The following is a 14,763-nucleotide window of genomic DNA, read 5'->3' on the forward strand; positions in this document are numbered from 1 at the left end:
TCACCCTGGACTTCTCTTCCGCTTACCACCCACAGTCCAATGGTCAAGTGGAGCGGATCAATCAGAACCTGACCAGTTACCTCCGGCACTTCGTTAATGCCCATCATTCAGACTGGGTGGATCTCCTACCATGGGCCGAGTTTTCTTACAACAATCACGAGAGCGAATCCTCCTCCAAATCCCCGTTTTTTGTAGTCTTCGGTCAGCATCCTCGGATTCCTTTTCCTGTCTCCACCTCTGTGGACAACCCGGCTGCGGAATCTCTCGTTAGCAAATTTTCCTCCATTTGGGAGAGTACCCGATCCGCACTCCTTCAGTCGTCCGAACGGATGAAAAGACACCCTGACAAAAAACGCCTGGATCCTCCACAATTTCGTCCTGGAGATAAAGTCTGGCTCTCATCTAAATATGTCCGACTCAAGATACCTTCTTACAAGTTAGGGCCTCGGTTCATCGGTCCTCTGGAGGTCATCAGTCAGATCAACCCGGTGGCCTATAAATTGAAACTCCCGGCCAACTTACGGATCCCTAACTCCTTCCATGTATCTCTCCTCAAACCTGTGGTACTTAACTCTTTTTCCAAGTCTACAGGTACGCCTCCTGCTCCGGTTTCTGCTGAGGACGAGTTTGAGGTAGAGAACATTCTTGCCACCAAAAGGGTAAGAGGAAAGACCTTTTTTCTAGTAGATTGGAAGGGGTTTGGTCCTGAGGAGAGAACGTGGGAGCCCCGGGAGAACATCCATGCCCCTCTCATCCTAGCTAAATTTCTGTCTGGCCTAAAAAAGGGGGGGCCTAAAGGGGGGGGTACTGTAGCGCCGGCGTCCCTGCCCTCTGCTAGGCAGGGACGCTGTTCCCCTCACCTCTCTGCTCCTAGCCCGGCGTCCTCCTCCCGCTCTGCTGGCAGCGCGCGCTCCTTCCCGGCCACTGTGCTTAGGGCGCGCGCGCGCTCCCTCCCTCTTAAAGGGGCCGCGCGCGCCGTCCTAAGGAGTCCCCGGCCAATGGCCGGAGGACTTCACCATATATAAGGCACCTCCTCCAAAATGGAGGTGCCCGAGCAATGTTGTTGCACTGTTCACTACTCTGCTTCAGCCCTCAGGTCCCGTTGCCAGTTACCTGCCAGATTCCTGCCAGTTTGCTGTCTGATTCCTGCCTGATATTCTACTTACCTGCCTGCTAGCCTGAGGTCCGACGGTCTGCCTACCGACTCCTGTCAGTCTGTCTAAGGACCAGCTTGCCCGCTCACCTGGGAGCGCTCCTCTGCTACCTGCCTGCTAGCCTGAGGTCCGACGGTCTGCCCTCCAACTCCTGTCAGTCTGTCTATGGACCAGCTTGCCCGCTCACCTGGGAGCGCACATCAGCTACCTGCTTGCTTGCCTACCTGGAGGCTCCGCCGTCACGTGCTGTGACCACCTGCCATTCCAGAGACTCCTGCCCGCTCACCTGGGAGCGCACACCTGTTACCTGCCTGCTAGCCTACCTGGAGGCTCCGCCGTCACGTGCTGTGACCACCTGCCATTCCTGAGACTCCTGCCCGCTCACCTGGGAGCGCACACCTGTTACCTGCCTGCTAGCCTACCTGGAGGCTCCGCCGTCACGTGCTGTGACCACCCGCCATTCCAGAGACTCTCGCTTGCTCACCTGGGAGCACACATCAACCATCTGCCTGCTAGCCTACCTGGAGGCTCTGCCATCACAGGTCGTACCTACCCTTTACCCAGAGACTGCCCCGGTCACTTGCCGTGACCTCCTGCCCGTTCATCCAGAAACTGCCCCGGTCACTTGCCGTGACCTCCTGCCCGTTCATCCAGAGACTGCCCCGGTCGCTTGCCGTGACCTCCAGCCCGCTCACTCAGAGACTGTCCCGGTCACCTGCTGTGACTGCCTGCCCGTCTTCCCTGGTCGCCACCCGCTCCCTTACAAGGACCGCCCCCTTGTATAGTAGCTCAGAGATTCCGCCTCCCAGACCAGTTACTACAGTTACGCATATTATTCAGAAGTTTAAAGTCTATGGGGCTGTTGCCAACCCTGGTCGTGGAAGCAAGAGAGAAATTGATGAGAGATTGAAAGGACGGATAATACGAATGGTAACCAAAGAGCCCAGAACAACTTACAAAGAGATTAGAGGTGAACTCTAAGGCCAAGGTACAACAGTGTCAGATTGCACCATCTGTCGCTGTTTTGCCAAAGTGGACTACATGGAAGACAACCAATGAGGAAACCATTGTTGAAAGCACAGCATAAAAGAGAGACTGTAAATTGTCAAAATTAATACTGACAAGCAACACAGCTTCTTGGAGAATGTGTTTTGGACAGATGAGACAAAACTGGAGCTTTTAGGCAAGTCCCATCAGATCTATGTTTACAGATGCAAAAATGAAGCATACAAAGAAAAGAACATTGTACCTACTGTGAAGCATGAAGGAGGCTCGGTTATGTTTTGAGGCTGGTCTCTTGCATGTGGAACAGGGTGTCTTGAATCCGTGCAGGTTACTATGAAATCTCAAGACTATCAAGGCATTCTGGAGCGAAATGTGCTGCCCAGTGCTTAGTCTGAGTCGCAGGTCCTCCAACAGGATAATGACCCAAAACATAGCTAAAAGAATAGCTGAAAGCAAAGCACTGGACTATTCTGAAGTGGATTCTATGAGGCCTGACCTAAATTCTATTGAACATCTGTGGAAGGAGCTTCACATCTGGAGAAAGCCACCTTCACACCTGAGACACAAGGAGCAGTTTGCTCATAATGAGTGGGCCAGTGGGCCAAGATACCTGTGGACAGGTGCAGGCGTCTCATTGAGAACTGCAGAAATCGTTTGTTTGCTGTGATTGCCTCAAAAGGTTGTGCAACAAAATATTAAGATAAGGGTACCATTAATTTGTCCAGGCCATTTTTACTAGGTTTATATATTTATTTTTCTGTTGAACCACAATTCAAAAACAAAGTCTGAGTTTCATTAGTTGACAGTAAAATTAAATTGTAAATTACTTTTGTCCGTTTCAAGTTATTTCAGTGACCATTGTGGGTTTTTCTTACTTTACCAGAAGAGTACCAACAATTTTGTCCACATCTGTATAACAAAATAAATAATATAATAACATAATATTAATAAATTAGCTTGATTCAAAAAGGTTAGAGACTGACAATAGCTGAAAAGGTTTGTGGCGTCTTGGCTGATAGATGCATGTACTTGTGCTGACCTTACATACGGCAGCATATTCAGGTGACAGGTCCACTTTAATGGCCGCATTACTGTAGACAAGGAGGAATCCTACTTCAGCGTTTATCTAACCTTTTCCAGATAAGATACTACAGCTCTGCTTCTGAGTGAATGCAGTTAAGATTGCCAGAGATGATGAAGTAAATACTGATAAGATGGGAAATGGAGGAGAATATCAATACACATTTGCAAATATGACACTCTTTCGGCAGCAATTACAGACCTCTGGAATTGTTGTCTTGCAGCCAATATTATTTTCAATAAGGAAGCACATGAGGCAGTGATGGATCCGGTTTTACCCACCCAGATCCTATAGGACCACTGTCTAATACAAAAGAATGGGGATTTCTTATTTTAAAAGGTAACCTGTCATCTGATTCATGCTGCCTGAACCACGGACAGAATGCGTCGCACACTAGCTGCATTATTGCAGTCGTGAAAGCTTGGTGGGGACTATGACCCCAATTCATCAACGCTTTTACATCAAAAATGTAGCGTAAAAGCTTTGAAAAGTCAGAGTTGCACCAAAATTTAGTGACACTTGGAGTTTTAATGCCAATTTCTCCCAGGTCCGCTGAAATGGGCTGGGTTGGGGTGGAACAGGGGCGCGGCATGGGCATCACGAGCTGTGACATTCCCTATGCAAGAAATATAACTCCAGTCTCTGACTGGAGTAAGATATCTGGCATGAAGAAAAGAGGCGAAAGGCACTCGTCAGATGCTCTAGATTCCATGAGTCAGGAGCGACTGACTCCACCACGCCCCTTATCAAGAACAGTGATTTTCTCAGTGCATTGTGTGTATATGGTTACTTTATGGTCTTTTTTGCTGTTTTATATGAAGAATATTCAAAGTAATAAATGGGCTTTAAACTGGTGTATTATTTACAACTACATGATACCAATATGCATTATAGCTGCCATTATTGGCAATTCTATTACATTTACTACAATTGACACAGATATGTACTAAAGCTGATCCTACTGAGCACGTACCATAGATGATGCCGCTATACTAAAGGCCATTACATGACATGATTAATCCTCAAACTTCCAATTTAGAATTCACACGTGAGCACAATATGAATCTCTTATCCATCAATATCATTACTTCTAGAGCTAAGCCCCATTACCTGGATGAGTCATGGTCACGGTATCTTCATTCGAATTGTTGTTATATATGACCACGGCGGTGGCGTTATGGGATGCAGCTCGAAGGATTTTCTCTTTGAATGTGCAGTTTCCGCGCTGCAGAAGTGCAATCCAGTGCTTGGTATTAGGAGGCACGGGGAAACGTATGTGCGAGTCGCAACCTTGTCTGTCTGGAGCTGCCAAAGAAAAAAGAAATATAAAGGAAAATTAAAAATTGTGACAATAAGCATTTTACCCTGACATGCTCCATAGAAACATTAAACAGAAACCCAAATGGAACAAAACGACCATATTGAGAGAGTTAAGGGAATCAGAGTCCCAAATGACCCTCGAAGCATCTACATAAACAAGTATGAAAACCAAGGAGGTTTTCCCTCCAAAGTTCCCTATGCGCGTTTCGCTGTCATAACTGCTTCATCATGGGGCATATAACATGGGTTATGATGACAGCGAAATGCACGTAGGGGATTTTGGGGGTCTTACTTTCTGTGCTGATTGCTCCTCAGGTGTCTGCCTTTACTATTGGTATGTGCTGGGCTTATTAGCAGGATGGAAATCTACCTATAAGACACATGGGTACCCACTTTGTATAGGACTATAATTATTCTTCGACTTTGATAGTATTATTACCTCTGTACGTTTTATTCCACATGAAAGATTACTGTAAACTCTGTTATTATGCTCTGGTCTGTTCAAGTAGATTACACTGATTTACTGTCTATTGTCCCAGCCCCGACCACTATATGGACTTAGTCCTATGCAACATTGGCACCATCAGTTGGTCTCAGCCTGACTTTTTTGATTCTCACACATTGTATTGTATATGTGGTACATGTTCTTTTTTAATATTTGTACTTACATTACTTCAAAGTTAACACAATTTTTATAAAGACTCCAGTAGCCTCCATGGTTTTCATGCTCCATATAAAGTTCGAGTATCTATCCGTCCATAAGGCGACAGTATGTGAACTATACTAAACCACATTTCAAAATTATTGAGATCAGGTGTTTAAGTCACACGCAAAGTATCTAAAATCAAGCACACACCCATGTGATGTCCATAGACAATTATTAGCAGTAGCATAATGTGCTTAAAGGATTATTCCCAGAAAAGTTTTCCCCTATGTATGTGATAGGGGATAACTTACAAGTCGCTGGACGTCCATTTGCCAATACCACCAGCGATCCTGATCTCAGAAATTAGGCTTTGCAGAGCCCCATCTTGTATGGAGCATAGTTGCACAAGCTCCATTCATTGTCTGCCAGAAGAAGCGGAGCTGTGTACCTGGATTTCTCCAGCAGTCCCATAGACAATGAATGAAGTTCTAGTATACACAACTCCACTACATTCTCACTTACAGCATACAAAGACATTGTACACAGCGGTGTTCTTATATCTTTGTGGTAACAGTTTGGGTAAAACCCTTTTCTGTCCCAGTATGACTGTGTCCTCTGTGCACAAAGGGAGTTCCATTAAGACATAATGACAACTTTGGTGCAGAGGAAGTCCAACGACTGCACAAAGGCCTCGCCACAACTACATGCCGGGCAGATAACTACAATATCTTCAGTAAAAGCCCAACCGGTTCCCGTGTTCACCCATAAATTGGTACCATGTCATTTCTAACTGGTTTGTGTATTGGGCAGCACGGTGGCTCAGTGGTTAGCACAGTCTTGCAGTGCTGGAGTCCTGGGTTCAAATCCCACCAAGGACAACATCTGCAAGGAGGTTGCAGCGGGTGTTTGCGTGGGTTTCCTCCGGGTTCCTCCCACACTCCAAAGACATACTGATATGGAATGTAGATTGTGAGCCCCAATGGGGACAGTGCCCATAATTGCTGTAAATTGTCTAACTTGTTGCGGAAAATGTTGGCACTATATAAATAAAAAGATTATTATAAAGATAGATTAAGATTATTGCTGCTCGACTGACTTCATTACTGGAATCAGTAATCCTTTCTCCAGTTACAATGTGCTATATACACTGCTCAAAAAAATAAAGGGAACACTCAAATAACACATCCTAGATCTGAATGAATGAAATATTCTCATTGAATACTTTGTTCTGTACAAAGTTGAATGTGCTGACAACAAAATCACACAAAAATCATCAATGGAAATCAAATTTATTAACCAATGGAGGCCTGGATTTGGAGTCACCCCCAAAATTAAAGTGGAAAAACACACTACAGGCTGATCCAACTTTGATGTAATGTCCTTAAAACAAGTCAAAATGAGGCTCAGTATTGTGTGTGGCCTCCACGTGCCTGTATGACCTCCCTACAACGCCTGGGCATGCTCCTGATGAGGTTGCGGATGGTCTCCTGTGGGATCTCCTCCCAGACCTGGACTAAAGCATCTGCCAACTCCTGGACAGTCTGTGGTGCAACGTGACGTTGGTGGATGGAACGAGACATGATGTCCCAGATGTGCTCAATCGGATTCAGGTCTGGGGATCGGGCGGGTCAGTCCATAGCTTCAATGCCTTCATCTTGCAGGAACTGCTGACACACTCCAGCCACATGAGGTCTGGCATTGTCCTGCATTAGGAGGAACCCAGGGCCAACCCCACCAGCATAGGTCTCACAAGGGGTCTGAGGATCTCATCTCGGTACCTAATGGCAGTCAGGCTACCTCTGGTAAGCACATGGAGGGCTTTGCGGCCCTCCAAAGAAATGCCACCCCACACCATTACTGACCCACTTTCAAATCAGTCATGCTGAAGGATGTTGCAGGCAGCAGATCGCTCTCCACGGCGTCTCCAGACTCTGTCACGTCTGTCACATGTGCTCAGTGTGAACCTGCTTTCATCTGTGAAGAGCACAGGATGCCAGTGGTGACTTTGCCAATCCTGGTGTTCTGTGGCAAATGCCAAGCGTCCTGCACGGTTTTGGGCTGTGAGCATAACCCCCATCTGTGGAAGTCGGGCCCTCAGACCACCCTCATGGAGTCAGTTTCTAACCGTTTGTGCAGACACATGCACATTTGTGGCCTGCTGGAGGTCATTTTGCAGGGCTCTGGCAGTGCTCCTCTTGTTCCTCCTTGCACAAAGGCGGATGTAGCGGTCCTGCTGCTGGGTTGTTGCCCTCCTACGGCCCCCTCCACGTCTCCTGGTGTACTGGCCTGTCTCCTGGTAGCGCCTCCAGCCTCTGGACACTACGCTGACAGACACAGCAAACCTTCTCGCCATACCTCGCGTTGATGTGTCATCCTGGATGAGCAGCACTACCTGAGCAACTTCTGTGGTTTGTAGCGTCCGTCTCATGCTAACACGAGTGTGAAAGCACAACCAACATTCAAAAGTGACCAAACCATCAGCCAGAAACCATTGGTACTGAGATGTGGTCTGTGGTCCCCACCTGCAGAACCACTCCTTTATTGAGGGTGTCTTGATAATTGCCAATAATTTCCATCTATTGTCTATTCCATTTGCACAACAGCATGTGAAATTGATTGTCAATCAGTGTTGCTTCCTAAGTGGACAGTTTGATTTCACAGAAGTTTGATTTACTTGGAGTTATATTCTGTTGTTTAAATGTTCCCTTTATTTTTTTGAGCAGTGTATAAAAAAAAGGCTCGTAAGAAGAAAGTTTCCCCTGATCTATTTCCTAATACTCTGATCCCAGCCGTCCTTTTGCCAAAACGTAAGGGACCCAATTCATCAAGACTAGCATTTTGTATGCCAGTTGCGATGCAGAATGTGGAGTAAGATGTGCCAAATTCATTAAAAACGTTGAGTCAAGTTCTTAAATGGCTAAAATTGCAACGTGCTTGTAAAAACAAGCAACTTTGCAAATCACCTCTGATTAAAGATCCTCTTCGTTCTCAAAAATCGAGGGATTATCAATTCTATAGTTTACAGTTCATTGTCTTGGTTAAGAAGTATACAAGTCCTCTTCCTCCCTGCAGAGAGGAAAATGACTTGACATTCAAGTGCTATCTATTGAAAGTAAAAATGCTAAAAATCAATATCCACTTTTTAATCAGCCATGCCACATGACTTCAGATAAAAACAAAACCAGAATCTCTATGTGCAGACACATGTTTCAGGCTGTTTGCCCCTTATCAGTGCAAAGCAAAAGGTCTGATTTGGCTCCATGAGACGCCTTTGACTGGGGGTCTAAGGGCTTGCACTCATCTGCTTTTAAAAATTCGCTCTGATGTTGATCCTGAAAAATAGGACGAGTATCATGCAAATACAATGCGATTTTTCTCACATTGCATCCGCATGATATCAGCTTGTAAAGCATTTTTTTTTCTCTGCAACTATTTTATAATAATTTACAGGATCATTTACAGTGTTCTATGCTACAGAAAGGTAATGTATCAGTAAAAATTGGACTGCATACGGATGGTCTGTGTGCCGTCCGTTTTTTTTCTTGCACCCATTGACTTGCATTAGTGAGTCTCATCCAATATATAAGGCCACTTGCAGCATCCTGCGATTTTTTTCTCATCCAGATTCCAGCTGAAAAAAAAAATCGCAGATGAGCACTAAATCAGTGAATAACTTTAGTCAGAGTGCAATCACTTGTCCAATTTATACGCAGATTGAGTATGATCCCTAAGAGTTGACATCTCTACTAGCAGAGTGTGCCAAATCAGGTTCGCACTCTCCACAAGTAGAGTATTCAGTCAGTACTTTTTCTCAGGAGTTGGAGCCAAAAACAGGTGAGAAACAGAGAAAAAGTATAATAGAAACAAGTCACCAATTCTGCATTTATCACCCACTCCAGGTTTTGGCTCCCACTCCTGAGAAAAAATACGGACCAAATACTGATAGTGGGGCTGTGGCCTTACTCTTAGACCCTGGGCAAAGTGTGAGCTCCGTCCATTTGAAGGCCAGATTAATTTCCAAACTGTCAACCTTGAAGAATGCACCGCTTCCCTCTACCCCCATAAACCAGTAAACATGAAGGCAGTGGAGCAGTGCACTCCTGAAGACAGAAGATTACAATACTCCTTTAAATGGCATGTGATTCTTAAATGGAACCTGTCAGTCTGATTTTGCGAAGTAAACTACAGGCAGTGTCATGTTGGGGCTGCTGCACTGATTAATATGATACCTGAGGTGAAGAAATACGTCTTGCTGTTCTTGTGTAATCAGTGTTTGCAGTTCTGAGTTAATGATACGCCCGTTCTCCGGGGAGGGAATGTAGGCAGCATCTTATACTGGTGCTCTAGGCCAGATCAGCAAGATGAGACCTACCCACAGGCCGCCCCAAAACACAAGTATGTTCCTCATCATAGAGACAGCCAGAGAGAGAGACCGATCGGGGCGGCCTGTGGGCAGGTCTTATCTTGCTGATCTGGCCTAGAGCACCAGTATAAGACCCTGCCTACAATCCCGCCCCGGAGCATATCATTAAATCACAACTGCAAACACTGATGACACAAAATTTCTTCACCTCAGGGAAACATTTTAATCAGAGCAAGAGCCCCAACATGACAATGCTTGTTGTTTACTTAGCAAAATCTTGCTGACAGGTTCCCTTTGATGTTCATTATTAAAAATAAATGCAAAAACTTTACATCCATGCACTAAACAGAAATTACCTTACCCCAGCTCCCGACCGCTTTCAAATGCCTTTAAAGCAGTTAGCTCAGGTCAGGAGACCCGGCGGTCGGACCAGGTTTTCTGATCCAAGCACGGCCTGTGATTGGGCCAATTCACATTGCGTTTTTTCTTATGTTTAGTGGGCCGGTTGGGGCTTATATCCGAACATCCCCCAGTAAAACGAGATTTTGGCGCCTATGGGACCACTGATTATAATGATGTAGCTGGAGTCACCATGTGCTCTATCATGCATCATTTTCAGCCTTATACGCCTACTGGAGGTGGACAGCAGACAGGCCACAGAACGCAGGAAAAAACACAATGTGAAAGGGCCCTAAGGAGTCCGCCCATTACCTGGATTGAATGAGGGCTACATAGAAACCAGGACAGGAGGAGAACGACCAGCTCCAAACCAATATTGAAAGAAAAAAAACCAACACCATAAATATATAAAGTTCCACTTCCATAATGTATGGGGTCTGACCACCACACTAAAAGGATTCCTGGAGCGCACCAAGAATTAGCTGCAGGAGTAAATGTGAAACATTGATGGACGGTCGATGGCTATTTCGGGCCTCTAAATGCTTCAATGGGTCCTAGAATGCATTTTAGGACCCGTTGACCAGCTCCAAAGCTGCCTGTCATTCCATAAAAATAAAGATCCGAAAACATGAATTGCCAAAGCCCATCGCCAGGGATATCCAGCTTTCCCTATATTTCTACCTAGTTTTCCCGGATGATATACTGTACATACTTCCTAGAGTCTAACATGTCACACAAATAATAGGAAAAATATCTATTACCAACGACTTATCCTGTCACTAGCTCACTATACATACAGTTGTACTCAAAAGTTTACATACCCTGGCAGAATTTTTCCTTTCTTGGCCTTGTTTCAGAGAATATGAATGATAACAAAAAAACTTTTTCTCCACTCATGGTTATTGGTTGGGCGAAGCCATTTATTGTCAAACTACTGTGTTTTCTCTTTTTAAATCTTAATGACAACCAAAAACATCCAAATGACCCTGATCAAAAGTTCACATACCCTGGTGATTTTGGCCTGATAACATGCACAGAATTTGACACAAATGGGTTTGAATGGCTACTAAAGGTAACATCCTCACATCAGCTGAAAGGCTGTGTGCCCAAGATGCGTTTTTTAAGAGTTTCTGCAGCGGCAAAAACGCTTGGTAGAAGGCTTGGCATGTTCCCCAATGATAATCCGCACATGCTGCGGAAATTTCCGCTGCGGGTTATCATTGCGGAAAAAAAGCAGCACTACCAATTATTTTGCGGAAGCGCTGCGTTTTCGCCGCCATTGACGTGCATTGGAACGCATGACATCCGCATCACTGCATCTGCAGATGCAGATACCATGCGGTTCAATGTGCGGATGGTACTCGGGTTTGGAGAAGAGGAGACTCTCCTCCAGACCCAGGTACCATAGTACCTGTAAAAAAAAAAGAATAAAATAAAAAAATAAATATTATACTTACCTTCTGATGGCCCGCGGTGCGCTTGTCTTCACTTGCCGGCAGATCGCGGGAGACTGAAGGACCTGCGCTGACGTCATTTACTCATGTGACGGCAGGTCCTTCAGTCTAGTGTACCGCGAGTTGCCGGCAAGCCAGGACGGAGCGAATAAAGACTCCTGGGGCCATCGGAAGGCAAGTATAGATTTATTTTCTTATTTTTTACCATTCTTTAAGGTCACACAATATAAATCCATGCCGGTTGCATGGATTTATATAGTGTGTCCAAGTTGTCAAGCACTTTCCAAGTGATGCTAAAATCGCTTGGAAAGCGCTTGACAACCTGCATGCGGAAATGCATGTGAAGAACACTTCACATCCGCATGTCCCTGGCAGGAAAAACGCATGTACAATCCGCCAGGCAGATGCAGAAATGCTCAGGAAAAAATCCAGAGCATTTCTGCATCGTGGGCACATAGTCTAATTCAAGATTCTCTGAAAACTAGCGGTGTGGCTGTTTCAAGATGCACAATAAGGAGGCACTTGAAGAAAAATGGGCTGCATGGTCGAGTCGCCAGAAGAAAGCCATTACTGCGCATTTGCCACAAAGTATCTCGCCTACAATACGCCAAACAGCACAGAGACAAGCCTCAAAACTTCTGGAACAAGGTAACTTGGAGTGATGAGACTAAAATTTAACTTTTTGGCCACAACCATAAATGTTACATTTGGAGAGAGGTCAAAAAGGCCTAGGATGAAAGGAACGCCATTCCTACAGTAAAGCACGGAGGTGGATCGCTGATGTTTTGGGGATGTGTGAGCCACAAAGGGACAGGAAACTTGGTAAAAATTGAAGGAAAGATGAATGCAGCACGTTATCAGCAAATACTGGAGGCAAATTTGCACTTATCAGCCTGAAAGCTGCGCATAGGACGTACTTGGACGTTCTAACATGACAACGATCCAAGACACAAGGCCAAGTTGACCTGTCATTGGCTACAGCAGAACAAAGTGAAGGTTCTGGAGTGGCCATCTCAGTCTCCTGACCTCATTATCATTGAGCCCCTCTGGGGAGATCTCAAGCGTGCAGTTCATGCTAGACAGCCCAGGAATTTACAGGAACTGGAGGCTTTTTGCCAAAAAGAATGGGCAGCTTTACCATCTGAGAAAATAAAGAACCTCATCCACAACTACCACAAAAGACTTCACGCTGTCATTGATGTTAGAGGGGGCAATACACGGGATTAAGAACTGGGGTATGTGAACTTTCGATCAGGGTCATTTGGATGTTTTTGGTTGTCATTAAGATTTAAAAAGAGTTAACACGGTAGTTTGACGATAAATGGCTTCACCCAACCAATAACCATGAGTGGAGAAAAAGTTTTTTTGTTATCATTCATATTCTCTGAAACATTCATATTCTCTGAAACAAGGCCAAGAAAGAAAAAATTCTGCCGGGGTATGTAAACTTTTGAACACAATTGTACATAAAAGCATACAGCAATACATCTAGAAATTCTCCATACAGACATACAAGCATAAATACTCCATGAATCCACTCCAAATCTGCAACTTAATAGACATATTTGTAAATCTTCTCCATATTTCAAAATCCCTATAAAAAAAAACAAAAACTGTTTTGCAGCATATGGATGAGAACTGTATGCCATGGTCTCACACAGCACAGGACTGTGGCAGAACAGAACCTAAAGCTGTCAATCACACCACAGAGCCCCACCCCCGAGGAGCTGCTCAACAGTATACATAATGGAAGCAACACAATAGTGGCCACTAGAGAAAAATCACTAATCTGGTGGTCTGTTATAGCTCCATAATACAGCATTGTGCTGAAAGAATTTAGATAAAAGCACAAAATACAGGAGAGAGAGCTAATAATAAAAGAAAATTGCATGTAACCGCTGACATCTTCTGAAAACCTCTGCTCATGTTCGAGCATCCGCTTTGTAAGGAGACAAAAAAAAATTCTTGCACTTTATATAAACAAACACGACATGGCATATAATACAGTGCTTTGTTCTCTACCTGTCACGAATGCATCGCCTTGGAGAGAAGGGAGAGAAATATCTAAAAGTCACTTTACAATTAGATCATGCTGAATCTGTGAAGGAAAAGAAAGCTCTTTTGTAGCGCGTCCTTTAGTAGTGATTAAAGGGAATTGAATGTTATGGGCAGCGGTGACTAAAGAGCCGATTTGTTTCGCTATTTGATGTCCGGATATTCAATTAACTGTCAAATGACAACAAGGCCACTTAGGAAATAACTGTGATTTCAGCCTCCGGTAATCACAGACTTCACAAAAGAAGAAGAAACTCAAAAGTTTTAGCTGTAATTCAAAAGCGAGATGAAGCGGACAGATGATCCGTACCTTTACTGTGTGTGCCCAAGGACAGACACAAAAGATTCTCAGGTAAAGTGGAAATTACTGCTACTAGGCGGCATCCACAATGCCACAATCTGGGCAAAAGTAATTGTGAAGGGAGGGGGAGGAGGCAAGCTGTGACATCGCCTATTGTGAATGGTGGATACTGTGTGATCTATCAGCGGTGTATAGAGGTGTTAATCAGCATTGTAATCTTGTCTGTAATGATAAAGAGACTGCTGAAAACTATTTGGTACAGAAAATGAAACACAGGTTTAGTACTAGTCCTAGTGGCCAATGTGGAAATGGTAAGATTTCTGCATATAAAACAAAAAACAAAAACAACAAAGGATTATTTTCTGATGACACATTCCCTTTAAAGTAAATGACACTTGTAATTCATTTGCTCTGGGTGCAAGTTTCCAATCTGTACGTGGTCGGAATGAAGAACTATCCAAGGCCACATTATGACAACAATCACTTACAGGGATTGTCCACTACTTGGACAGCCCCATTTAAGTCCCATAGTCCTCACTGTATAAAAAACCCACCACCATATACTCACCTCCCATGCAGTGTGATATCCTTATGCTATGTGAGCCCTGGCTGCTGGGGAAAGCTTATAGGCTATCATGGCAGCCCCCAATGGCTGACATCTTGGTACTCCTATGAACCCCATTCGCAGGTTTGAAATCACTCCCCTTTTCCCGGTTTAAAAATAACTACATTTAAAAATTAAAGATGGTATTGTAATGTCTGTAAAAGTCCAATCTATGAAAATACAAGTTATTATACGCTAAATGTCAATAGGAAAAAAAAAATCAAACACCAGAATTGCCATTTTTTTAGACGTGGCAAAACACTGTATGTACCCCAATATGGTATCAATACAATCTAATGCTCAGCACACAAAACACAAGCCCACATACCGGTCCTTTGCCAAAAGAATACAAAAAGTTACTGGTCTAAAAAGGACAATACA

At 44.4% G+C, this 14,763-nt stretch overlaps 1 protein-coding gene across 2 annotated transcripts in view; it reads right to left on the reverse strand.

Annotated features, from left to right (window-relative positions):
• Positions 1 to 14,763, reverse strand: part of RNF130 (ring finger protein 130) — a 261,704-nt gene that overhangs the window by 169,207 nt on the left and 77,734 nt on the right. For both annotated transcript variants that reach the window (XM_073649772.1, XM_073649771.1), the window contains exon 2: positions 4,351 to 4,545. In XM_073649772.1, coding sequence (XP_073505873.1) covers positions 4,351 to 4,545 — 195 coding nt within the window. The remainder of the gene's footprint in view (positions 1 to 4,350; positions 4,546 to 14,763) is intronic.

This window comes from Phyllobates terribilis, unplaced genomic scaffold (assembly GCF_046119375.1).
Source record: "Phyllobates terribilis strain yellow unplaced genomic scaffold, ASM4611937v1 Scaffold_10__3_contigs__length_209671492, whole genome shotgun sequence".
In the NCBI taxonomy this organism is placed as follows: domain Eukaryota; kingdom Metazoa; phylum Chordata; class Amphibia; order Anura; family Dendrobatidae; genus Phyllobates; species Phyllobates terribilis.